We start from the raw sequence: 27,231 nt of genomic DNA, 5'->3' as shown, positions 1-27,231 counted from the left end.
AATTCTGGTCGCCGTATCTCATAAATGATATAGTGGAATTTAGAAAAGGTGCAGAGAAGGGCGACGAAAATGAGAAAGGGGATGGGACGACTTCCCTATGAGGAAAGACTAAAGCGGCTAGGGCTCTTCAGCTTGGAGAAAAGGCGGCTGAGGGGAGATATGATAGAGGTCTATAAAATAATGAATGGAGTTGAACGGGTAGATGTGAAGCGTCTGTTCACGCTTTCCAAAAATATTAGGACTAGGGGAGCATGCGATGAAGCTACAATGTAGTAAATTTAAAACGAATCGGAGAAAATCTTTCTTCACTCAACGTGTAATTAAAGTCTGGAATTCGTTGCCAGAGAATGTGGTAAAGGCAGTTAGCTTAGCGGAGTTTAAAAAAACGTTTGGCCGGCTTCCTGAAGGAAAAGTCCATAGACCGTTATTAAATGGACTTGGGGAAAATCCACTATTTCTGGGATAAACAGTATAAAATGTTTTGTACTTTTTGGGATCTTGCCAGGTATTTGTGACCTGGATTGGCCACTGTTGGAAACAGGATGCTGGGCTTGATGGAACTTTGGTCTGTCCCAGTGTGACAATAATTATGTACTTATGTACTGCCAGACTGGCAACTGTTCATAAGAGATTAAAATACGATAGGAAGACAGGAATCTAACTAAACAGAGAAAATAAAGAACAAATGATGCTTGTTAAATGGTAATTACAATCAATAGGATCAAAATGAGGGGCCCTTTTTACTAAGCTGTGGTAAGCACTAATCTGTGCTTACTGTATGATAAAATCCACTACCAAGGTGCAGTGAGGTGTCTCACGGTAGTTTTCTGTTGAGCGCACAGTACCCACGTGTTTGGGAGCGGAGAGTAGACGTGCCCAGTCCTGCTAATAGTGGCCTCAGTGCGCAGGAAACCCCCATGCTAGAGATATCGCAGGCTACTTTTTAACACAGCTTAGAAAAAGGGCCTCTAAATTTGCAAGATAGCTATTCCTCTAATGCCCCATAAAGCCTTAAAATGTTATCTGTTTGTTCGTGTCTGTTTGGGCAGAAAATACATTCAAGGTGTATGAACAATATGAAGCCTATTAAATGTAGCACTCCTACAGAGAACACAGTTCATAGATAACTTATCTAACAGGGTATATTGTCAGACTTTGTTCCATTACTTTATAACCTATCTGTCAAATAATGATGTGGAATGGTTAGAAATGTCCAAGTCTGTGAATTCCTGTTGTAAATTTTGGACCCTGTACCTAGAATATGATAAATGATAAAGGGAATAGGATGACTTCCCTATGAGGAAAGGCTAAAGTGGCTGGGCTCTTCAGCTTGGAGAAAAGACAGCTGAGGAGAGATATGATAGCGGTCTATAAAACAAAGAGTGGAGTGGAACAGCTAGACGTGAATCGCTGGTTTACTCTATCCAAAAATATTAGGACTAGGGGACGGACACACAATGAAGCTACTAAGTAGTACATAGAAAACAAATTGCAGAAAATATTTCTTCACTCAACGTGTAATTAAACTCTGAAAATCGTTGCCAGAGAATGTGGTAAAAGCAGGTGGCTTAGTGGGTTTAAAAAAGATTTGGATAACTTCCTAAAGGAAAAGTCCATAAGCTGTTAAGATGGATTTGTGGAAAATCCAGTGCGTATTTTTAGGATAAGCAACATAAAATCTATTGTACTGTTTTGGGATCTTGCCAGGTACTTGTAACCTGGATTGGAAACAGGAGGCTGGGCTTGATCTGTCCCAGTATGGCAACGCTTATGTTCTTGTGTAAAATATACTTTTTAATCATAAGAACATAAGAATGGCCATACTGGGTCAGACCAATGGTCCATCTAGCCCAGTATCCTGCTTCCAGCAGTGGCCAATCGAGGTCACAGATTCCTGACTGATCCCAATTAGTAGCACCATTCCATGCTACCAATCCCAGGGCAAGCAGTGGCTTCCCCCATGTCCATCTCAATAAAGGACTGTGGACTTTTCCTCCAGGAACCTTGTTCAAACCTTTTTTAAAACTGGATATGTTAATTGCTACCATATCCTCCAGCAACAAGTTCCAGAGCTTAACTAGTCTTTGAGTGAAAAAATATTTCCTCCTATTTATTTTAAAAGTATTCCTATGCAATTTCATTGAATGTCCCCTAGTGTTAATACTTTTTGAATGAGTGAAAAGTCAATTCACCTCCACACAACTCAGGATTTTGTAGACCTCAATCATATCTCCCCTCAGCTGTGCCTTTTCCAAGTTGAGGAGCCCTAATCTCTCTAGCTTTTCATCATAAGGGAGCAGTTCCATCCCCTCTCTCATTCTGGTCACCCTTCTTTGCACTGTTAATATATGGCCTGGCTTTAGATCTGCCACTGGAATAGTGATAGGTAAAGCTATGCAGCCTAAAATAACTGAAGAAGTACTGACTAGGCCAAACAACAAGAAAGTGATTTAATATTTGAGAATCTGCAAAAAGCAGGTCTGAACAATGAGTCCTGACACAAACTGGTACAACTGTCACTTTAAATCAGATGAACAAAATGGAGTCTATTAGTTTTGTATAAAAGGCTACAGAGGTTATACAGAGTTCTTAAGATGGTGTGAAAAGTATTGCGACACAGACAGATGTGGAACTGTTATCTCAACGCTTCCCAAAACATGCTGATAAGACTGTGTGGGAAAGTATCATCTCAGAAATTGAGAGCTAGGTATCTCACCATAGACTTCTATGGAGAGGTTCGTGTATAAAAGAGGGGACAAATTGCCATAGCTTTGGAATTCTCCCCAACGCTTCTGTCAGACGGCAGGGCTCTGTCCGGTCGTACCCAGAATCTGTCTGCTGAATGTACCTGATTAAAGTCTGATGTCTGTATTTGTACCAATTTGAAGACTTGTCTTTGGGTAAGAAATAAAATGTATTTATCTATTTAAACCTATCTCTGTCTTTATTCTATCTTCTCTTTACCTTACATTTAGCTTACAAGGCACATCACATACACTCAGTCTCTGGAGAAACTTAGACAGTTTTTTTTAATAGGCATTATCTGGGAACATAAATGGCCCAGAGTATACCTAGATCCAGGAAGACAGAAAGCAGTAGTTATGGGAATTAGATTTCGATTACAGCCCCTAATGCAAACCTAGAGCAGACCTCCTTGTGATTGGGTGACAATGGAGGTTGGAGAAACCATACAGAACCTGTTATGTGAAATAGGTATCTTTAGTCCCCCGTGTGATCTGGAGTCAGAAAGAGGTCCAAGAGGGGGAAATTAAAACAGCACATTTCCTGATTCTGATATATCTTATTTTGAGATACGGCCACCAGAGTTCAGCACAGTACTCAAGGTGAGGTCGCTCCATGGAGCGATACAGAGGCAATATATTTTTCATCTTATTTTTTTCATCCTTCTAATAATTCCTAGCATCCTGTTTATATTTTTGGCCTCCACTGCTTGGTGGTCAGAAGATTTCAGTGTATTGTCTACAGTGACACCTAGGCCTTTTTCTTGACTGCTGACCCTTAAAGTGGACCCTAGCATCAGATAGCTGATTCAGATTATTCATCCCAATGTGCATCACTTTGCATTGGTCTACATTAAATTTCATCTGCCATTTGGATGCCCAGTCTTCCAGTTTCCTAAGGTCTTGCTTCCATGTTTCATAATCTGCATGCGTTTAGACAACTTTGAATAGTTTTGTGTCATCTGCAAATTTAATCACTTCACTTGTCGTTCCGATAGCCAGATCATTTATAAATATGTTAAATAGCACCGGTATCCCAGTACAGACCTGCGGCACTCTACTATCTACCATCCTCCATTGAGAAAAATGCCCATTTAACCCTACCCTCTGTTTTCTGTGCAATAATCAATTCTTAATCCATAGAAAGACATTGTCTCTTGTCCCATGACTCCTTAATTTTCTCAGGAGTCTCTCATGAGGTACGTTGTCAAAAGCTTTCTGAAGTCTAGATACCTACGTCAACTGGCTCACCTTTATCGACATGTTTATTCATTCCTTTAAAGAAGTGAAGCAGTTTGGTGAGGCAAGACCTTTCTTGACTGAATCCATGCTGACTGTGTCCCATTAAACTATGTTTGTGTACGTGTACCGTAAGTTTATTGTTTATAATAGTATCCACTATTTAGCCCAGCACTGAAGTCAGGTTTAGTGGTCTGTAATTTCCCGGATCATCACTGGAACCCTTTTTAAAAATCGGCGTCAACGGCGTCACATTGGCCACCCTCCAGTTTTCAGGTACTATGAACAATTTTAATAACAGGTTACAAATCACTAGCAGCAGATCATCAATTTTATGTTTGAGTTCTTTCAGTACCCTGGGGTGTATACCATCCGGTTCAGGTGATTTATTGCTCTTTATTTGGTCAGTTTGGCTCAGTACATCTTCCAAGTTCTCCAAGATTTCTTTCAGTTGCTCTACCTTGTTGCCCCTGAAAACCATTTCTAGTATAGATAGATCTCTTCATTTACTTCCATAAAAACCAAAGCAAGGATTTCATTCAGCCTTACCACTATGGCCTTGTCCTCCCTGAGTTGCTCCTTCCTGATCTAACAGTCCCACAGATTTCCTGCATCTGATATACCTGAAAAAGTGTTCCTATGAGTTTTTGTCTCCATGGTGAGTTTTTCTTCATATTCTGTTTTCACCATCTTTATCAGTGCTTTGCATCTGGCTTGATAGAGCTTATGTTGCTTCATATTTTTTTTTCATTCAGATTCTTTTTCCATTTTTTTTGAAGGATGTTCTTTTGGTTTTGATAGCCTCTTTTGCCTCAATTTAACCATGCTGGCTGTTGTTTGCTCTTTTTTCCACCTTTGTTAATACGTGGAATACATCTAGTCTGGGCTTCCATGATATTTTTAAACAACATCCATGCCTGATTTAAAGTACTAACATTTGCGGCTGATCCTTTCAAAATTTTTTTAACCATTTTCTTCATTTTGTCATTGTCGCCCTTTCGAAAATGAAAATCTGCTACAGTAGATTTCCTTAATAACTTTACTCCTGATATCAGCTCAAATTTGATCATGTTATGATCACTGTTTCTCAGAGGATCCAACACAGTTACCTCTCATACTGTGCCCTGCATTCCACTAAAGATTAGATCCAAAACAGCTCCCCCTCTCGGTTCCAGTACTAGTTGCTCCAAGAAACAGTCATTTATTACATCTAGAAATTTTACCTCCCTAGCACTCCCTGATGTAACATTTATCCATTCAGTATTAGGATAATTGAAATTGCCCATTATTATAATGTTGCCCAATTTGCCAGCTTTTCGAATTTCTGTAAACATATTTTCATCTGCCCATTCTGTCTTGGAGGACAGTAGTACAGCCCTACCAGTATACTCCGTCCCTTCAAACCTGGAAATTCTATCCATAAAGATTCCACACTTGTATCTGCTTCATGTAGAATGTTTATTTTGTTTGACTCAATTCTCTCTCTAACATATAGCGCAACCCTTGTTCCAATTGCGATATAATTTGTACCTTGCCAGGTCTCTGTGATGCCTCTTATATCTACCTCTTCATTTAGTGCTATACTAATCTTTGAGCCCGTAAAAACGGGCTATTATAGGAAGGGGGGGTTGAAAGGCCCGCCCCCGCGTTCGCCGCTGCCCCTCCCCCTCCGAATTCACGCCCCCCCCCCACCGAGCCGTCACCACCCACCTTCCACCCGGCCTGGCCCTCGCTCCGCTATTGAAACAGCGAGGGTCCGGGAACGCAGCACTGAGCTCTGCTGAGCTGCCGACGTCGGCCTTAGTTCTTCTTCTCTGCCTGTCCCGCCCTTGTGTGACGTAACGTCGTCGAGGGGGGACAGAGGCAGAGAAGAAGGAAGGGCGACGTCGGCAGCTCAGCAGAGCTCAGTGCTGCGTTCCTGGACCCTCGCTGTTTCAATAGTGGAATGAGGGCCCGACTGGGTAGAAGGTGGGTGGCGGCGGCGACTCGGGTGGGGGGAGCGTTAGACGGCGGTGTCCCTCCCTCAGAAATGCGCAGTACAGATCCTCTGTGTTCCGCCCCCCGTCATCACGTATTGACGCGGGGGCGGGGCAGAGAAGGTCTCTACTGCGCATTTGCGAGTGAGTACGGTCACTCGCCGTTTATATGTTTGATACTCCAATTCTTCTTTCTTATTTTAAGGCTTCTAGCATTTGTATAGACACTTCAAATTGTCTTTTTTTTCCTTTCATCTACAGGCTGCTTTGAAGTTAATAGGAATAATTTGCATCCCGTTGAAAACTCCTGGCTTTCTTTCATCATTATTGAAACCTCTCTGTTGGGATTCCCTAAAGATCCTGTTTCAATAATATCCTTCTAGGATACTTCACACTGAACCAGGTGCTTCTGGGCGACTGTTGGCTCCCCCCCCCCCCCCCCCCAGTTTAGTTTAAAAGCTGCTCTATCTTTTTTTAAAATGTTAGCTCAAGCAGCCTGGTTTCATCCTGGTTAAGGTGGAGCCCATCCTTTCGGAACAGGCTCCCCTTTCCCCAGAACGTCGACCAGTTCCTAACAAATCTAAATGCCTCGTCCCTTCACCATCGTCTCAACCACGCATTGAGATTTTGGAACCTTGGGTCCTGCGCGTGGAAAGGGGAGCATTTCTGAAAACGCTACCCTGGAGGATCTGGATTTCAACTTTCTATCTAGAAGCCTAAATTTGGCTTCCAGAACCTCCCTACCACGTTTTCCTGTGTCATTGGTACCCACGTGTACCAAGACAGCCGGCTCCTCCGCAGCACTATCTAAAATCCTATCTAGGTGATGCGTGAGATCCGCCACCTTTCATTTTTAGGGTCCCCTTAAGTGGCATCAGGACATGGCTGAATTTTAATATGTAATATCTATTGTTGAAGACTATAGTACCCAATATTTTTTATAAATTTGCACCTATTTCTCTCTTTTTTTTTAACACTTAGAAGGAAATAAAAAATAATGTAGCTTCCAGAGTTAAATCCCTTGACTTAAAATTAAGACATTTTTATGTCTAACTTGTGTAGCTCTGGAAAAATCTATATTTTCCTCAACAAACAGAAATTCTTTTTTCCTAAAGTAACTTTTCAATTCCACCGGTTTCCTAAATTTTTGAGGAAAAGGAAACTAGAAGGGATGAGTGCTCAGAAAAATCATCCTGATTAGTTTTCAAAAAAGCAGTTAAGTCTGAAATATCCTTACCCTTAACAGACAATAATTCTGAACCCTGTTCCTGCCCTGCCCTTAAAACTTCCTTCTGAGTGTATTATTAACTTTTTAGATGCTAATTGCTTTCTTTGAACCAGATCAGCTAGAAAGACCTTTGATAGGGAAGTGAAGTAATGCGATCATTGGTGGAGGAATGATAGATCACCTTTGTTTACACCAGGTTATATTGTGATACGTCTTGATTTTTTTTAGGTTCATTTTCCTGTTTAATGCCTCTTCTCCTTCCATGATGCGGGTTGTAATTGATTGCTTGATACAGCACTTATTGTACTGATTTTCTAAAACTGAAAAATTTCTGCTTTCAAAATAGGTTGATTAAAGAGAACAAAAAGCATCAGGAACTGATTTTAGAGATCTGTTCGGAAAAAGACAACTTGAAAGAAGAATTGAAAAAACGAGCAGAAACAGAAAAGCACCACGTTGGCATTATTAAGCAGGTACTAAATTCAGTAAAGTCTTCTGTAATCTTGATTAATAGCAGAGTTGCTTTGTACTGTTAACAGTGCAGTGCTTGACCTCATGTCCAGAATCCCTTGCTTACTGAGGAGATGGACACCACTGTCCCTGCACGTGAATCATGATGACAGGCACGGGCAGGCTGACTGCATAGGCTAATTGGTGTGAAGGGAGGGAGTTTTATAAACCATTTTTACACTTCTAATGCTATTTATGTGTGTAATTACCTCATGCTTAAAGTATGGGCGGTGTATTAGGTGTATCCCTCCTTGTAAGTGACTCTAGAGTTAAGCATGTTCAGGGGAGGAGTTTGAGTGCAGCTTGGGCAGAGTCCAGATAGGAATATATAAAATATGCATGTGTATGTGTGAAATTTACATGCTGATATTTACACCTGCTCCGGAGCAGGCATGATCTCCACATTAAATGTAGATTCAATTTCTGCTGGATTTGTGCTACTATTTCCTAAACACAAAAGACACATACATGTCTGTGTTTTTAAAACAGGTGTGTCTTCTCCAACTCCAGATCTGTGTGCTCTTTATAAAATTACTCTCTTAAGGACCGGATTCAATATAAGGTGACTAAAAAAATCCACGCTTAGTGCTTTCTATAAACTTCACCTAAAATTTGGCACGTTTTATAGAATACGTGTAGCGCCCGTACCCACGGCTAAAATTTAGGCGCCACCGTTTGCACCAACTAAAACCTGGTGTAAATGCCTGCACCTAACTTAAGCGCAGATTGGACATTCTATGACAGTATGTGTAATTTTTAGGAATGCTCACGACCGCCCATGGCCACACCCCCTTTTGTGATCCATGTGTTAGAATTTATGCTCACCACTTTACAGAATACGCTTAGAAAGTTGCACTCATAAATTCTAATTAGTGCTAATAATTGCTTGTTCATGACCAATTATCGGCACTGATTGGCTTGTTTAAACAAGTTGTGCATCCAGTTTGCACATGTGCGATTTTAGTTGCCATATATACAATGCAGGGGTTATTGTCTTGCTTTCTGATTATTTCTCTCTTTAATAGGATAGCATATAAACTCGTGCGTGTATACATGCGTGCATACATGTGTTTATATGCAGTCGCACTAAAATGATGTATAACTTTAATTTAAAAATATATAAAGAAAAAGTATTAGGTTGGAATTAGTGATGGTCTCCACCTTTTATTTATTTTATTGGGATTTATTCACTTCCATTATAAACAGATTCACCCAAAGCGGTGTATAGCAGGTCCAGTTTAACACAAAAAATAGAATTTTGTTAACAGCTTCACAGTAATAAAATGACCAAATATAAACATAAATCTAATCAATGAGGTAAAGTTGGAAATATGATGTCAGGACAATTCCAACAATACCATAATAGACAGTATGGAAGAATATTCAAATAACATAGATACAATATGATGTCAGTATAATACCAATGAAACACCTAAGAAGCAACACAATAGAACATTCAAATAGCATAGATATGATGATAATTCTTTTCTATGTAGCTGAGGGGCCAAATGCAGATATATAGATGGGGACAAGATGGGTAGTACAGAGTCAATTGGGATAAATGGGTGGCTAAACACAAGTCATTCCGGTTACAGTAGAGAAAAGGAAACAAGTTCAGAAAGGTTCCAGAAGGGCGAAAAACTTTCCAGGCAGCTGACGGAACATTATCACTGGTAGCAACTATTACCTGCTGAAATGACGACAAGAGAGTCAAACTTAAACAGGAGTGTTGCCTAGGGGCTGTGATGTCCTCAGTTGTGTAAGTCTCTTCTGATAGCAGTTTGCTCAGAATCGAAATCAGACTTTACTACTACTACTACTTAACATTTCTAGAGCGCTACTAGGGTTACGCAGCGCTTTACAAATTAACAAAGAAGGACGGTCCCTGCTCAAAGGAGCTTACAATCTAAAGGACGAAATGTCAAGATGGTGCAGTCTAGATTTCTTGAGTAGAGGTGTGGTGGTTAGGTGCCGAAGGCGACATTGAAGAGGTGGGCTTTGAGTCTGGGATTTTGGAAAAAGATCATGCCTTGGCTATAAAGGAGGAAATGAAATTATTTATTAATTATTGCATTTGTATCCCACATTCCCCCATCTATTTGCAGGCTCAGTGTGGCTTACGTAGGTTTGTTAACATTGTCATTTCAGGATATCAGATCAGATACAGTTAGTAATGTGTAGCGATTAAGGAAGGGAAGATAGAAGAAGGAAGAGAGTGATTAGGGTAGTTATAGAAGGTGGGCGTTCATAATTGAGTGGGTTGGTGAGGTGACTTAGTGAGGCTGTGGATTCTTATTGTAGGCCTTGTTGAAGAAGAATGTCTTCAGAGATTTTTGAAAGATAGTTGTTTCGTTCATTGGTTGATTTCGTTGGTGATTTCATTTAGATCATGTTTGATTAGAAATGCTGATGGGAACCTAGGTTTTGGGAATTTGGGAGGGAGGTTAGGTTTATGGAATTTCTAAAAATTCTTGGGAAGAAAGAAGAAGGAGGAGGATTTTATTTGTATTTATTATTTACGTTGTAACTGTCCTTTAGCCTTTTTTATGACCATGTAACTCCTTTGCTCAGTCACTTTCAGGATCCAGTTCAGAATCCTCTTTCTCACTCCTAAGTCCTACTATAGTGGAATGCCTCCTTATTTATCCAACATACTTGTTTCTTATCGCTTCTCTATATCGCTTTGGGGCCCTGTTACTAAAGGAATGGAAAGCAAAAATGACAATATAATGCCTTTGTATCGCTGCATGATGCGATCGCATCTTGAATGCTGTGTGCAAATCTTGTCACTGCATCTCAAAAAAGATTTCGTGGAATTAGAAAAGGTGTAGAGAAGGGTGACAAAAATGATAAAGGGGACTAGACGACTTCCCTATGAGGAAAGACTGAAGCGGCTGGTTCTCTTCAGCCTGGAGAAAAGAAGGCTGAGGGGGAGATAGGATAGAGGTGTATAAAATAATGAGTGGAGTGGAACGGGTAGATGTGAATTTCTTGTTTACTCTTTCCAAAAATACTAGGACTCCCAGGGGGCATGTAGTGAAGCCACAAAGTAGTAAATTTAAAACAAATTGGAGAAAATATTTTTTCACTCAACATGTATTTAAAATCTGGAATTCATTGCCAGAGAGTGTAGTAAAAGCAGTTAGCTTACAGGGATTTAAAAAAGGTTTGGATATCTTCCTAAAAGAAAAGTCTGTAAGCCTTTATTAAGATGAATTTGGGGAAAATCCACTGCTTATTTCTAGGATACAATACATAAACAAGTAGAGATAATCTTAGGAGTATCTGTTAGTACACAGGTAAAGGATTGTGCACTGTTCAGGTGTGAGGGGAAAGTCTCATAAGGTCACTGGGGTCATGTATGCTGCTTTTAGTGCAAATATACCCCCTTTCCTACCACTATTTACGAATTTTTATATAATTTTTTAAAATTTTTTATTATATTATTCATCTATTATTGTAGATATCTTGTAGCTTCACAATCGTTTCTATCCTTATTCTGTATGTGAGCTGACCTCTACTCCTGTTTAGATCCGAATATCCGGCAGTATTACCTGCCCGTCACAGCTATGGGAGCTATATGTTTAGCGCTACACTTATTACTATTAGCACTTATCTTTAGATACTGGTGCTAATGCTGTTCCGCACTTTCCGGTCAGTCCCGGTGGTAATGTTGCCCCAACAGGTACCTGTTTTGCTCCTTATGGCTTTTTCAAGGGACGCCTGCACTAGTCAAAGTGAAATATAGATTGCTTACTACTAAGAACACAGCCAAATATCAATGGTCAGAAGTAAAACAGCCCAGTCAGCGATTCCAGAAGCTAAAAACTGTAAACACATTACAAAATACACTAGGTAGGGAGAAGTACGGGGGGGGGGGGGGGGGAGAGGGAGGGGGGGGAGGGAAGAGGAGGGGGGACGATGCTGAGACATGCACCGCCGACATTTGACCATATGGGAATGGCTTTAGTCTGCTAAGGATATTGATATGAACAATAAAGCTGTATGATTCGTGGTAAAGATGGAGATGGTAGATGAAGGGCTATGAGAAACAAAGCCCTGGGCAGTAGGTCGTGCATATAAGCTACTGCCTCAGGAGGAAGAATGTTCTTAATCCCAATGTCTTGAACGAATGCCCTATGGATGGTAGCACTGTTTGAAACTGGCTTGAACATAGCGGGAAGGGAAGGGAAGGGGGGGAAGGGGGGGGACGAGTGGATGGGAGGGGGACGGGGGGAGGGAGGGGGGGGGGAAATTAAAGAAAATGTTCACAAGCTGATTTGAACTAGCATATTGTTACTTGGTTGAATATCTCTCAGTGTATAACATGTTTAACTGTTGTTGTTCTTAATAAAAAAGATTTAAATATAAATATACAAAATACACTAGGAAGTGCGTCCAAATGTAACATTGAGAAAGAGACCCTTGTTCAGAATTGTTCTGCTGCGTTCATCATTTTTATAGTGTTACTGCATGTACATATCGCTGTATGTTGGGAATAAATATTCAGGCTGAATGTGTCCATGTCCCAGAGAGCTTACATTCTGTATCCCTGACAAATGAGAAATGTAGAAAGTATAAAATAATAAGTGGAGTGGAACAGGTGGATGTGAAGCGTCTGTTCAAGCTTTACAAAGATACTAGGACAAGGGGGCATGCAATGGAACTACAGTGTAATAAATTTAAAACAAATAAGAGAAAACTTTTCTTCACCCAACGCATAATTAAACTCTGGAATTCGTTGCCGGACAACGCAGTGAAGGCAGTTAGCTTGGCAGAGTTTAAAAAGGGGTTGGACGGTTTCCTAAAGGACAAGTCCATAGACCGCTACTAAATGGACTTGGGAAAAATTCACAATTTCGGGAATAACATGTATAAAATGTTTGTACGTTTGGGTAGCTTGCCAGGTGCCCTTGACCTGGATTGGCCGCTGTCGTGGACAGGATACTGGGCTCGATGGACCTTTGGTCTTTTCCCAGTATGGCATGTACTTATGTAGGTTAAGAAGCTGAGAATGCACCTATCTTAAAAAGACACGCAAACACTTACATGATTTATAAAACACTAAGGGACTCTGTTTACTAAAGTGCACTAGCATTTTTAGTGTACGCTAACGCTAGAGACATCCACAGGAATATATGGGAGTCTGTAGTGTAAGCGCACGCTAATTTTTAGCACTAGCACACCTACAATACGGCTTAGTAAAACAGGGCCCTAGGAGTAAATCTGCAGAAATTGTGGCTAGATTGAAGCCATGGATATTCAAGCTGCCTCAAGAGCAGGTATAAAATACACAGATAAATAGCAACTCTGGCTGCACGCCATCAAAACTCTGCCCAAAAATACACCTATGTGCTGTTTTGTCACGGCACGTACTTTCATGCATATCCCCGGGGATACCATAAAGGTCCTTTTCTGGGCATAAAACAGGGTTTTATGAATAGAAAAAGTTTGTTACCCCTAGAGTTACTTGCCCAATGACACGAGCATCAGGGGCAGGAGCGGGTATTGATTCTCAGCCAATTGCTTTAACCACTGGGCCACTTCGTCTCCTAAATGTACTTTTTTTTTTTATTATTATATTCTTTATCGGTTTCAAAAAGAAACAAATTCACAAGCAAAAATAAAGCAAATTTAAATACATCAAATCCACATTAATGGTAGCATTGGCAAAATGATGAATAAGAAAAATAGGGTACCAAAACTGATAACCACAAAATGCTGACTATCTAATTACAACTCATTTCTTACCTACATTTGCCCCTGCTGTCGATCCTTTCTGTGTTAAGACATTTTCTAGAGGACCAGGATCCAAAAACACATACCTATGGCCCTGAAAAGCCATCAGACACTTGCATGGGAACTTCAAAAAGAATGTAGCTCCCAATGCAAGGAGACGAGACTTCAAAACAAGAAATTTTTGTATGTCTAACCTAGGTGGCTCTAGCAACATCATTAAAGATCTGCATTTTTTGGCCACAAAATAAAGTGCCCTTATTTTTAAAGAAAGCTTGCATAATCATTAATTTATCTGCTTCTGACGTAAAAGTCACCAAAAGAGTTGCCCTGTGTATGGAGGAGTGGCCTAGTGGTTAGAGTGGTGGACTTTGGTCCTGGGGAACTGGGTTCGATTCCCACTGCAGGCACAGGCAGCTCCTTGTGACTCTGGGCAAGTCACTTAACCCTCCATTGCCCCATGTAAGCCGCATTGAGCCTGCCATGACTGGGAAAGCACAGGGTACAAATGTAACAAAAATAAAATAGATACTATTGGAGATTCTACATGGAATGTTGCTACTGTTGGAGATTCTACATGGAATGTTGCTATTCCACTAGCAACATTCCATGTAGAAGGCTGAGCAGGCTTCTGTTTCTGTGAGTCTGACGTCCTGCAATCTCAAATAGTAGCAACAGTGGAGGAGTGGCCTAGTGGTTAGGGTGGTGGACATTGGTCCTGAGGAACTGAGTTCGATTCCCACTTCAGGCACAGGCAGCTCCTTGTGACTGGGCAAGTCACTTAACCGTCCATTGCCCCAGGTACAAATAAGTACCTGTATATAATATGTAAGCCGCATTGAGCCTGCCATGAGTGGGAAAGCACGGGGTACAAATGTAATTAAAAAAAAAAAAAAAAAAACTCATCCAGAGAAGTCTGTTGAAATTTAGTAAGGTTAAATTCAACTTGAGTCTATTATATCCAGTGCTTCTCCTTCAGATTTCTGTATAATCTTTCCCTGAGGTATATAATATAAATTAGATAATTGTAGTGAATCAGTAATCAGGAAGGGCCAACACCTTGTTTACATATTTGCAAAGCAATATTTCAGGAGACAATACATGAGTAACAGGAAAATTTAGAATCCTAAGATTCCTAGCTTTGTACGTATTCTCCAAAGATTCACACTTATTATGTAGCACCAGACTATCCTTAATACCGGCGGAGGATGTCGCCTGAAGTGTTGCCACCTTAGGTTCCAGACTTCGAAGGCGTCGAGCACAGTCTAGCACACCAAATTCTAATTGTCGAGACTTCTTAGTTGCCTGCTCTGAATAAACACATAACTGAGTAGGAGTTCTGTAGCGTAGTCTCAGCCCTTGTTAATGTCTTCCATACATCAATAAAGTTATATCTGCTGGAGCCTGTTTGATCTGCCCAGAACACAGTGCCACTTGCAAGAGGAGACCTAGCCAAGTTAATCAGCTCAGCTGTTCCAGAGGGAGAAGACACCTCCTGGGAAATTGTTACTTCTGGGTATACTAAAAAGGAGGATACTGGGAGAGGAGGAGTTGAGGGACCACCTGGACTTAGGGACGCTCCTGAGGATGAAAGTGGAGTAGAGGTTTTGGTGTCTAAAACCTGTGACTTTACTTGCACAGATAAATGTCTGTCTGTGGGGCCCACATTGGAGCAGGAGCATTCTCCTTAACCTGATGTTTTCTCCCCATTAGAATAGGAAATAAAGTACTCACATTAGTAGATAAAAGTTCAGAATTGGGGTCTCCCCGCCCCTCTGGCCTCCTTCGGGCTCCTAAGGGGCGTGCCCCTTAGGTCCTGTCCCTTTGGCCCATGCCCCTGCGGCCACTGCTATATTTTAGTTGTTCTAGTGAGGACACCCCACTGATGTCAGGGGGGTCCAACTCGCAGATGTCTCTGCAGCGCATATTCCACTGGATGTGGGCTCCCATGAGGACACACTCCCTCTTAGCATGCAAGTTCGCCAAACTCCATAAATTATTTACTTTTTGTGGAGAAAATATTGCCGTGTTGAACGTTGTCACTACATTAAAGAATTTTTAGGTGACTCACATTTGTTGGGGTTCTACAAAGTGCCTGTTAACCTTTCATGCAATGGATTCAGCAAATTTTTGCAAATAACTATTTCTGGCCACACAAAAGGAGGGTAATTTCATAACAAGATACCTCTAAAATGTTCAAATATCTGCCTAAAATTGGCAATAATGTGGGTTTACGTTCGCATCTTGTTAGGTGCTGTTCTATAAAGATTCACGTGCCGTTAAAAGGGGGAATGGCCATGGGAGGAGCATGCATGGATCAGGGGCATTCACTAAAGATGAGCACTCTGTTATAGAATTTGGGGGATCCGTACCTGATTTATGCACGAGGACTTACACCAGGTTTTGGTTGGTGTAAATCCTCACGCTCAGAGTTGGGTGCTGATCCTGGTGCTATTCTATAAACTGCACCCAAGTCAGAGTGCTGTTTATAGAATAGCGTTCAGTGTCCAAATTTGGGAGCCATTTACAGAATCTAGTCCCATGTACTTAAAAGCGTGTGTTCAGTTGTGCAGTTTAGAAGACCCAAATATCCATATGTAAAGCAAAATGCTTTAGAACGCTACTCCTTGTAATGCATAGACATCCTAGGAGTTTTCCTTTCTGTATATTACTACTACTAGTAATCATTTCTATAGCGCTACTAGATGTACGCAATGCTGTACACAATGTATGCAGGTACTTCCTCTGTCCCTAGGCTCACAATCTAAGTTTTGGTTCTTGGGGCAATGGAGGATTAAGTGACTTGCCCAGAGTCACAAGGAGCTGCAGTGGGAATCGAACCCAGTTCCCCAGGATCAAAGTCCACTGCACTAACCACTAGGCTACTCCAGTAGCAACATTCCATCTAGAACCTCAAATAGCAGAAACATTCCAGAATCTCAAATAGTAGCAACAGCAACATTCCATCTAGAACCTCAAATAGCAGCAACATTCCAGAATCTCAAATAGTAGCAACAGCAACATTCCATCTAGAACCTCAAATAGCAGCAACATTCCAGAATCTCAAATAGTAGCAACAGCAACATTCCATGTAGAATCTCAAATAGGGAAAGGGAAATTCGACTTGATATACTGGCTTTCTGTGGTTTTTGCAACTACATTCAAGGCGGTTTACATAGTATATACAGGTACTTATTTGTACCTGGGGCAATGGAGGGTTAAGTGACTTGCTTAGAGTCACGAGAAGCTGCAGTGGGAATCGAACCCAGTTCCCCAGGATCAAAGTCCGCTGCACTAACCATTAGGCTACTCCTCCACTTCCAGTTGCCTGCTTATTCATGTCATAATGAGTTTAACACCACTCAGGACCACATCATTTGTGATTTCAGAATACCCAAAGCTACCTTGTAATGATGTTTTTATAAAATTTTGCACTTTCTAGTAGCAGATTGAAATTTGTGCCTTTGCGTTCTGTGAAGTGAACTAGTATTTGTTTTCCAGTTGGAAGGCAGGATAGAGGAACTCCATAAGGAACTTAAGGATTCCAAAGATAAACTAATCTCCCAGGATGCAGGAGCCAAAAATGCCATTCAGCAGCTGCACAAGGAGATGGCCTTTCGCATGGACCAGGTAGGTAACTTGGAGAGGGAAAAACACTACCTTTCTGTTGAAAGTAAAGCATGATATGGTGGAGTTATTACTTTTCATCAGATCACATTGCATTCTGTTCCAAGCTGTCAGACTGCCGAACAATTTGCTGGGAATCCTGAATTATCTCACAAGTGTTTGTGATGTTTCACAGATAATTTGCATATGAGGAAGTTGGTTCTCATCTGAAGAAGAGGCCCGTAATGTTTTTTTTGTTTATTTTTTTTGGTAATTTGAAAAGCACCAAACCCTGTAAAGACTCATTGTGCCAAAAATGTATGAAAAAGATTTGGTGGCTGTATAATCCTGTAGCTGAAACATTTCCCTCTGAACTTAGGAATATTACCAGTGGTGTGCCACAGGGATTGATCTGTGGGGCACTTCTTTTCAACATTTTTATAAGCGCTCGCATGAAAGGGCTGTGGGAATAATTTGACTCATTGCAGGGTGATGCAAAATCTGCAACAAGGTAGAGGTGTGGATAACATAAGGAGGAATGTTCCAGTATTTAGCAACTAAAATTTAACGCTTCAAAATGCAGGGCCATGCATTTTGGGCTGCAAAAACCCAAGGAAGCAGTACACTATAGAGCAGGGTTGTCCAACATCGGTCCTTGGGTACCGCAGTCTAGTCGGGTTTTCAGGATTTCTTCAATGAATATGCATGAGATCTATTTACATGCACATCTCCATTGTATGCAGATAGATATCATGTGTTTTCATTGGTGAAATCCTGAAAACCCGATCTGGCGAGGGCCGAGTTTGGACACCCCTGGTGAAGTACTTCTGTGCATGAGAGAAGACTGGGACCTGGGCTGATCGTGTCTGGTGATCTTAAGGTGGCCAAACAGGTAGAAAATGCAACAGTAAAAGCCAGAAAGATACTTGGCTGCACAGGAAGAGGAATGGCCAACAGAAAGGAGACAGTGATAGTGTCTCTGTATAAGTCTCTAGTGAAACCTTGTTTGGAGTACTGTGAGCCGTTCTGGAGACTGCACTTTAAAAAGCATGCAAACCAGATAGAGCCAGTCCAAAGGGTTAACTTAAATCATATAGAACAGCCTTGAAGAACTAAAAGTGTAACCTGGAAGAAAGGTGGACAATGGATAATATGATAGAGACATTTAAATAACTACATGAGGTCCTAGGATGAAGGTGAAAGGGGATAGACTCGGGAGTAATCTTAAGGAAATGTTTTTATACAGAAAGAGGTGGATGTCTGGAACAACTTCTCAGGGTGATGAGGACTGTATCTCAATTCTAGAAAACATGGGACAAGTACAAAGGATCTCTGAGGGAGAGAAAGGAGTTTGTAGAGCTTAGCTGTTAGAATAGATGAGCAGACTGGATAGGCTATATAGTCTGTATCTTCCATAATGTTGTTTGTGTTTCTTTCTTTGCCTTCTGCTACTAAGTATTAGCTTTTGAACACAGTACTCTTTGGTTTATATTGCTATAGAGTTCTGCCATAGCAGGTGCTTGGTCAGTTTTGTGTTAAGAGCATTCACTTTGTTCTTTTATACAGTCTGAAATGATAGAACAAATTAATTTTGTTTATGAATTATCTGTTTTGTAAGGCAAATAAAAGGTGTGACGAAGCTCGCCAAGAAAAAGAAGCGATGGTAATGAAATATGTTCGGGGAGAAAAAGAATCGCTGGACCTTCGAAAGGAAAAGGAAGCACTGGAGCGTAGATTAAGAGATGCTAATAAAGAAGTCGAGAAGCACGCTACGAAAATCAAACAGCTCACCCAGGAGAAGGGGCGACTGCAGCAGCTCTATGAGACAAAGGTAGTTGCACAAGACACTCGCGCTTTTATCCTGCTTTTGAAAAGTGGCTGGAGTTGCTGCTGCTGCTTTAGTAACTATTCTCACCAGGGTGACCATCTAGCCCCTGATAAGTGACAAACTGAGCAGGTCTTGGTTTTACTTCTGTTACATCTGTGGACTTGTAAACTCAGAAACTGAACTAGAATGCTGGAGATGCAGTGTGGGTGTAAAATCAGAACTGGTTCAGGCGTTCACTTTAGATGGTCACTCCAGTTCTTACACCCATGTTCAGAGCTTGTGATTATGATTTTCAAAAGGGATTTGGCCTGGGCAGTGCGTTTTATCTAGCGAGAAAGGTGCCGGTACTCAAATGCCAGGCCACCCTTCAGTGGTGGGGTGATCACTGAGGGACCCTCCCCACAATAGCCAGGCCCCCTGCAACCACTCACAGAATCTATGACAAGGCAGAATTGGTGTGTAGAGCCTGAGGTTTTTCATTAAAACTTGGGGACCAGGGGTCAATTTTAGCAGACAATGGAATAGGTGCCGGTACTCAGTACCCCCTCAAAAAAAGCCCCGGGCCTGGGTAACTAGCTGAAATTTGGGCTGAAAATTGCTCTCCTCAGCTTTAGTCATAGTCCATGCACTTCTAGTTGTGGGGAAAAAGAGATGGGATGAAAGGTGAGGAAGATGAGATATGCAGGGATTTCGTTTACAGGTACTTCTGTATCCATAATCCCCCATGGCCTAGAGTTTTTAAAGATGAACTCCACAGGTTTTCTGTTTGAAAATGAATTTGCAGTTCACCCTGAGCTTGTAGGCTGCCCATAAGGTTTGCAGATGACACTCATACCCCCAGATTCTATATAGCCCGCCTAGAGATCTGTGCCAAAATCCAAGCGGATTCTATAACAACGCACGTAACTTAACAAGCTAGTGAGCGCTGATAACAGCATGTAACAAGAAATAATGAGCTGTAATTGGCACTAATTAGAATTTACATGCACAACTGGCTAAGCGTATTCTGTAATGAAGCGTGCTGAACTATATCGCGCGCAGGCAAAAGGGGCGTGGTTATGGGTATTCCGAAATTTACACGTTATAGAATATGGCCCAGTGCACTGAAATCTGTGTGCCAGGATTTACGCTGTGGTTTCGTTGGTATAAATGGATATATGTAGTTTTAGGCACCGAGTTATCAACTAAGCGTGTTTTACATACTGTGCCTAAATCTAGGCACAGCTTACAGAATATGCTTAGTCGGCTCTGAATTCTGCGCCTGTTTTTTAGGCACCGTATATAGAATCTCCCCTGTAATACTTAATTGGAGCAAAAAATATCCGTAAAAAGCAAGTAGAAATAAGCTTGATGGCTTCAATGTGGGAACTAACCTAAACTTCAGAAAATTATTGAAATCAGTACTGTTTAAGAAGGCTTATTCCCCAGGTTCAACATAATCCGAACTAACTCTTACCATTAATATGTTTCAAGGACACTAATTACCCGTTATTATCATTTATCTATTGCTGCTTAATTGTTATTCTATTCATACTTCTCAATTGTATAATTGTACCTCTTGTACTATAGCGTATTACAGATTTATTGTAAGCCACTTTGAGCCTGCAATCAGTGGGAAAATGTGGGATATAAACAGTGGTGTGCTGGAGCAGGCTCTCACAGGCTCGCAAGAGCCGGTTGTTAAGTTTTTAAGAATTTTAGGAGCCGGTTGTTAAAGTAGGGCCTTCCATGGCTACTTTAACAACTGGCTCCCAAAATGTGGGCTTGGGCCCCCTGCTGAATTCTCTTTTACTTTGCTGGTGGGGATGCTGAGCCCTGCCAGCCAAGTAAATAGACTGGTGCTGCTCCCCACTCCTTGTTTCTAGCTCTGAGCAGCAGGCTGGGACTTCTCTAGCATGTGTGAGAAGTTTCAGCATGCTGCTCAGAGCAAGAGGTTGGGAGTGGTGGCAGTCCATTTATTGGCTGGCAGCAAAGGTATGTCTAGCATGCCCGCACGAAGGGAAGGAGGAGAGAGAGGCAAGTGTTGTTCCCCCCCCCCCCCCCCCCTGTTTTTTCAAATATAGTGAATCATTAAACAAACTTGATAAATTAGAAATATTCCTGAATCTGTCCGGGTAAATACTTTTTACAACAAAAGATGGTCGCCAAGTCCCTGAAATGGTGCAAGCAAATTGCTGTCCACTGCCATCAGAGGCCAAGGTTCAGTTTCCAAACCCCTCTTCCCCTGTTTTTGTGAGGTAGTGTCCCAGCCAATGATGACACCTAGTGGCCAAATTCTTGGCATACTAATCCTTGTCTTCTACTTCAGGATTGTTGCTTCAATGATTGGGAGGGAGGGAGGAGGACTAAGAATGGTGAGAGAAATTCTTAGTAGTGGTGAATGGAAGCTCACTGTTCCGACTGAGTTGGAAAGCTCAATGGAATAAGAGGAGATTGCTGGGCAAAATAAATAATCTTTAGAGTTGTTTAAACAAAGCTTAAAATTGAGCTTTCAATTTTATGTAATTTGTTTTTTAAATTCTAGGAAAGTGAAGCTGTTCGACTCAACAAGGAGATTGAAAAACTAAAAGAAGAAATCAATTCTCAAATTATTAAAGTAAAATGGGCCCAAAACAAACTAAAGACTGAAATGGATACTCACAAGGTTAGTGTGTGAAATTGAAACAACGAAGTCCTGACAACGAAGTGTACCTACTCTTGTGGGCCAACTCGACCCTTACTAATCTAATTTAGTTTTTGTTATCTAAGCTCATGGAGAAAATAATTTCAGCTATTTGACCATGTAGAAGTTCTAATATTCTTCATCCTCACCAATCTGGATTTAGAGCTGGACACAACACTAAGACCATCCCGACTGCCCTCTCATATTTCTCCACTCTTTCTCCAGTGCAATCAGCTTTCAGTACAGTACAGGATTCACTTTAAACTTTAACTTGGGCCCATAAGGTCTTACATACTAGCAATCCCTCTTACCTGTCCTCTTCAATCACATTGGCTACCTATAAAGTTTTTCTCTTGGTTTAAGATTTTAATCATTGCACATAAGACACTCCATTTGGATATTCCATCTTTCCTTTCTTCTTTGACTATCCCTTATACACCATCTTGCATTGTCTGGTCTACGAACGCCTATTGCCTTGTCTTTCCAGCACCATTATGAATGAACTAGGAATTTCACATACTTTTTTATTTATTTATGTATTTATTTGTTACATTTGTATCCCACTTTTTCCCACCCATTTGCAGGCTTAATGTGGCTTACATAGTACCGTAAATGCGTTCGCCAATACCGATATAAACAGTTACACAGTGATGTTATGGTAGAATAAGGTTCATGTGGAACAAACATATTAGGAATCATATAGAGGAAGAGTTAAGTTATGTCCATTACGTTCTTTGGTTTAGTAGTGTTGCAGGGTTCAGATATTTAAGTAGGGTCGGTAGGGTATGCTTTTTTGAACAGGTAAGTTTTTAGTGATTTCCGGAAGTTTAGGTGGTTATAAGTTGTTTTCACGGCTTTTGGTAGTGCGTTCCATAGTTGTGTGCTTATGTAAGAAAAGCTGGATGCATAAGTTTTTAGCACCAAAAACATGGAATTTATTTGTAACATTTGTATCCCACATTTTCCCAACCATTAGCAAGCTCAACGTGCCTTACATAATACCATAAAGGCGATCGCCAGGTCCGGTAGATGTTAAATACAGTATAAAATAAGAGTCAGGTAAGGTTAGGGTATACAAGTACAATAAGGGTCAAGGAAATAAGGAATATATAATGTCCTTTTATTTAATCAGAACTTTCTTCACCCAAGTTGACGGTTCTGCTGAAAACCCACTTTTTTCAGCTTTCATTTAGATTTCCTTGAATGTGATGTTGGGCTAGGTGGTATTCTGACACATTACCAGATTTATGTGGTAAATATGCTGTTTGCTTTAGTGTGAATGGGTTCTTTTTATGTATGTTGTTTTTATAATTTTATTGTAAACCGCTGTGACCTCAGACCAGATGTGGTGGCAAATCAAATCTTTTAAATAAACATGAACATTCCACACTCCTGCTTGTTCGCTCCGTTCACTTCATGATTACTCTCATCACTCCCGCTGTGTCACGAGCCAGGCTTGAATCAACTAGGCATTCTGTCACCACCTTCGCTGTTCCTCTGTGGAACACCACCTCCCTTTCCTCAGAGAGCTGAACCCTCCTTTCATTGTTTTAGTGCTCACCTCAGAACTGGCATATTCGTTCCCATCCAGGTGGCTGGATGGGAATGTGAAATTTTACTTTCTGTTCTCTCTGGACTTCTGTTTTTCTCCTTTCTTAACTAAATTGATGGGAGTTCTTTTCCTCTCTTTTGATTTAAACTGTGTCGTAGGAAGGGTAGTAATACAAATTCAATACAAATTGAAGTAAACAGTGAAAACAATAGAAGATGAGATGCAGGGAGGTCAAATGTTAAGAATGAAATGTGATCTAAGAAGATTCTAGGAGCGGGCTAATACCTACCAATTAAGATTTAGTGCAAAAAAAAAAAGTGCAATGTCATGCATTTGGAGTACAGAGATCTGAGAGGAATGGTTAGTTATTTTATTTTAGTTACATTTGTACCCCGCGCTTTCCCACTCATGGTAGGCTCAATGCGGCTTACATGGGGCAATGGAGGGTTAAGTGACTTGCCCAGAGTCACAAGTGTCAAGTTCTCAGGTTCAGAGCCCGCGGGGCCGGGCTCTGGAGCAAACGTGAGCCCTTGGGCTGCTGACGAGGAGCGACAGCAGCAGGCAAAACCCACCAACCAACACTGGGTAAGCACACCGGCAGGGACTGCAGGCACTGCCCAGCGAACCGGAACACATGGACTGGAATCCCCCGGACTGGAGGACACAGGACTGGAACACACACCGGACCGGAACACACTGGACTGGAGCACACCAGACTGGAACACCCTGGACTGGTCCCCCGGACTGGAGGACACAGGACTGGAACACGGGACTGGAGCACACTGGACTGGTCCAACAGCTTCACCTGTACTTAGCTACTAAGCCCCCCAAGAGTTGAGCTCCTGGGTTCGAGTAGCCGACAGGACTTACTGGATACCGGATGACATAGGGACCAGGACTGGAAACAGAAGTGCTCCTAACCCTAAACTGATCTACGTGCTCCCAAGCCCTAAACCAGCAGGAGTGTTCCTAACAGTAAACTGACAAAAGGACTTCCTAAGCCCTATACTAAACAGGAGCTCCTAATCCCTGCTCAAGAAAGGGACTTCCTAAGCCCTAGACTAACAGAGCAGGGAACTAAACACAAAGCTAACACCGGTGCTACTAAGCACCAAGCTACAAGCAGAGCTTTACAGTAATAAGCTAAACACAAAACTGACCAGCTACCTAAGCACTGCTCTAGCAAGCTAGATACAACTAACAAGGTGCTTCCTAAGCACTACTCTGGCAAGCAACCAGAAGAGCTCCTAGCACTAAAAGGGAAGACAGGGGAGCCACAAGGAAAAAACAGGGAAGCTAACACTAAAGCCAAAAGTGATTCTAAATCACCAAACACCAACAGCAAAGACTGCAATGCTCCTAATTGCACAAACACCAGAAGTACTTCTAACAGCAAACTCTGCAGTGTTCCTAACAACACCAAACCCTGAAGTACTTCTATCAGCAACAGAGCTTCCAAAGCCCTACACATAGCAATGCTTCCAAAACCAAGAGGGAAAAGCAGGGGGACCATAAGGGAAAAGCAGGAAAGCTAAACACACAGTCACCAGTGCACACTGCACTAACACTAACCTGGCCCTTAGCAAAAGCAAGCAGGGAAACTAGACACAGTCAGAAGTGCACACTGCACCACCCTACCTACAGCAAACACCACTGTTGCAAAGGCCCTGAAGGAAACAAGACCACTTCCTTATCAAGGCCCTCCCTGATGATGTCACACTCCCTAGACCTAGGCAAAAGCACACTGACCCAGAGAGGCCCAACCCACACCACTGCAAAACCGTGAAACACTTGAAGCCAGTACACCCAAAGAGAGTTAGAGCAACTCAGGCAACACACACACAGCTGTAGTGAAGTGAGACAATTAACCCCATGCTGCTGGAAGCTGCCAGCACAGAGAGACAGAGCCAGCTCAGAAAGGAAAGAGAAAAGAAACAGAAGCCAGCTAAGAAGCTGACCCCCAGGAAAGAGGTAAGTTTGAGAGGGGTTCAGACCCCAATCATAACAACAAGGAGCTGCCTGTGCCTGAAGTGGGAATTGAACTCAGTTCCCCAGGACCAAAGTCCACCACCCTAACCACTAGGCCACTCCTCCACTGTTGCTACTATTTGAGGTTCTACATGGAATGTTGCTATTCCACTAGCAACATTCCATGTAGAAGTTGGCCCTTGCAGATGACCAATGTGGCCGCGCAGTCTTCTGCTTCTGTGAGTCTGACGTCCTGCACATACGTGCAGGACGTCAGACTCACAGAAACAGAAGCCTGCGCAGCCTTCTACATGGAATGTTGCTAGTGGAATAGCAACATTCCATGTAGAATCTCCAATAGTAGCAACATTCCATGTAGAATGTCCAATAGTAGCAACATTCCATGTAGAATCTCAGAGTAGCAACATTCCATGTAGAATCTCCAATAGTAGCAACATTCCATGTAGAATCTCCAATAGTATCTATTTTATTTTTGTTACATTTGTACCCTGCGCTTTCCCACTCATGGCAGGATCAATGCGGCTTACATGGGGCAATGGAGGGTTAAGTGACTTGCCCAGAGTCACAAGAAGCTGCCTGTGCCTGAAGTGGGAATCGAACTCAGTTCCCCCGACCAAAGTCCACCACCCTAACCACTAGGCCACTCCTCCACTGTTGCTACTATTTGAGATTCTACATGGAATGTTGCTATTCTTCCATGTAGAAGTCGGCCCTTGCAGATCACCAATGTGGCCGCGCAGGCTTCTGCTTCTGTGAGTCTGACGTCCTGCAGGACGTCAGACTCACAGAAACAGAAGCCTGCGCAGCCTTCTACATGGAATGTTGCTAGTGGAATAGCAACATTCCATGTAGAATCTCCAATAGTAGCAACATTCCATGTAGAATCTCCAATAGTATCTATTTTATTTTTGTTACATTTGTACCCTGCACTTTCCCACTCATGGCAGGCTCGATGCGGCTTACATGGGGCAATGGAGGGTTAAGTGACTTGCCCAGAGTCACAAGGAGCTGCCTGTGCCTGAAGTGGGAATCGAACTCAGTTCCCCAGGACCAAAGTCCACCACCCTAACCACTAGGCCACTCCTCCACTCATGATGGGAGGTGAAAGCTGATGTGTATTGACTAGCAGAGAATCCTTGGGATGATAGTGTCTGATCTCAAGACAGTGGGCAGAGACAGAAGACTTCTAGGATGCAAAGGGAGAAGCGCATAACTAGCAGCAGAAGAAGTGATGGTACTGTTGCAGGAATTACCACTAGTGTTAGCAGAATCTGTGGTACTTCAGGAGTCAAACAGCACACACCAGAAAACAAAGTAGGACATCAGCACTAAGTCTCTTCTTCTCTTTCTCAGCTCTCTGTATCTTGTGGCTTCTGTCTGTCCTCTTCAGCTCTCTTCTCTCCTTCTTCTCAGCTCCTTCTTCTGACGTAAGCTGCTTCTGCTCCCAGTTATATACAGTTCTAACCCCCTCCTAGCCCCCCTTACTTTCCAGATGGTAAGAATAGATTGATTACCCTGTCTGAACCAATCATCTCTATACATATGTTCAAAAATATCAGTTACATAGGTTCCAGACATTTCCTAACTGACCTATGACCTGGGGCCTCTCACGCTAGACAATTGGGCACCAGAACTCTTACATTTTATTATTATTAATTTCTCAGCTAACTTCATAACTTAGGTTCATTGAGGGGCTAAGGGGCCAGTTTTGCTTAATGGCATACAGTCCTACATTTTGCTATAATCCATCAAGGAAGTAAGTTGACTTTTTCTGACCTCTTTCACCTATTAGCTTCATACATTGAACTAGCTAGGACTGTGGATAATTCAAACCAGATGCTGACCTTTTAAACTGCAGACAAAGCTTCACTTGAAAAGTAACACTGAATTGAAAAGATATTCTACATAGAATTATTAATTACACAGAATAAAACATATTCTAAAATAAGCAGAAATCAAAATTTCTTATAAGACCAAATCTACATATCAAGAACTTCTAAAATCTAACTATTTTCTTCTAACTAGCATCAAACTAATCCTTTAAATTGCCTACAAAGCCGTTCAGTATGCCTAATGGTATACAGATGTGGTAAACTAATATCTATGAACTAACATTAACCCCAAAAAGGGACAGTGAAAGTTCCATTTCTCCCTGACCTTTCTA

At 41.8% G+C, this 27,231-nt stretch overlaps 1 protein-coding gene across 1 annotated transcript in view; it reads left to right on the top strand.

The window, feature by feature from the left end:
- The window catches only part of LOC115459592 (coiled-coil domain-containing protein 186-like), a 193,876-nt gene that overhangs the window by 47,501 nt on the left and 119,144 nt on the right, over positions 1-27,231 (top strand). The window contains exons 4-7 of the mRNA XM_030189400.1: positions 7,531-7,657; positions 16,932-17,060; positions 18,655-18,867; positions 21,389-21,508. Coding sequence (XP_030045260.1) covers positions 7,531-7,657; positions 16,932-17,060; positions 18,655-18,867; positions 21,389-21,508 — 589 coding nt within the window. The remainder of the gene's footprint in view (positions 1-7,530; positions 7,658-16,931; positions 17,061-18,654; positions 18,868-21,388; positions 21,509-27,231) is intronic.

Source organism: Microcaecilia unicolor, unplaced genomic scaffold (genome assembly GCF_901765095.1).
Source record: "Microcaecilia unicolor unplaced genomic scaffold, aMicUni1.1, whole genome shotgun sequence".
In the NCBI taxonomy this organism is placed as follows: Eukaryota; Metazoa; Chordata; class Amphibia; order Gymnophiona; family Siphonopidae; genus Microcaecilia; species Microcaecilia unicolor.
Note: the sequence above shows the minus strand (reverse complement) of the source record. Positions and strands in the feature narration are given on the sequence as shown.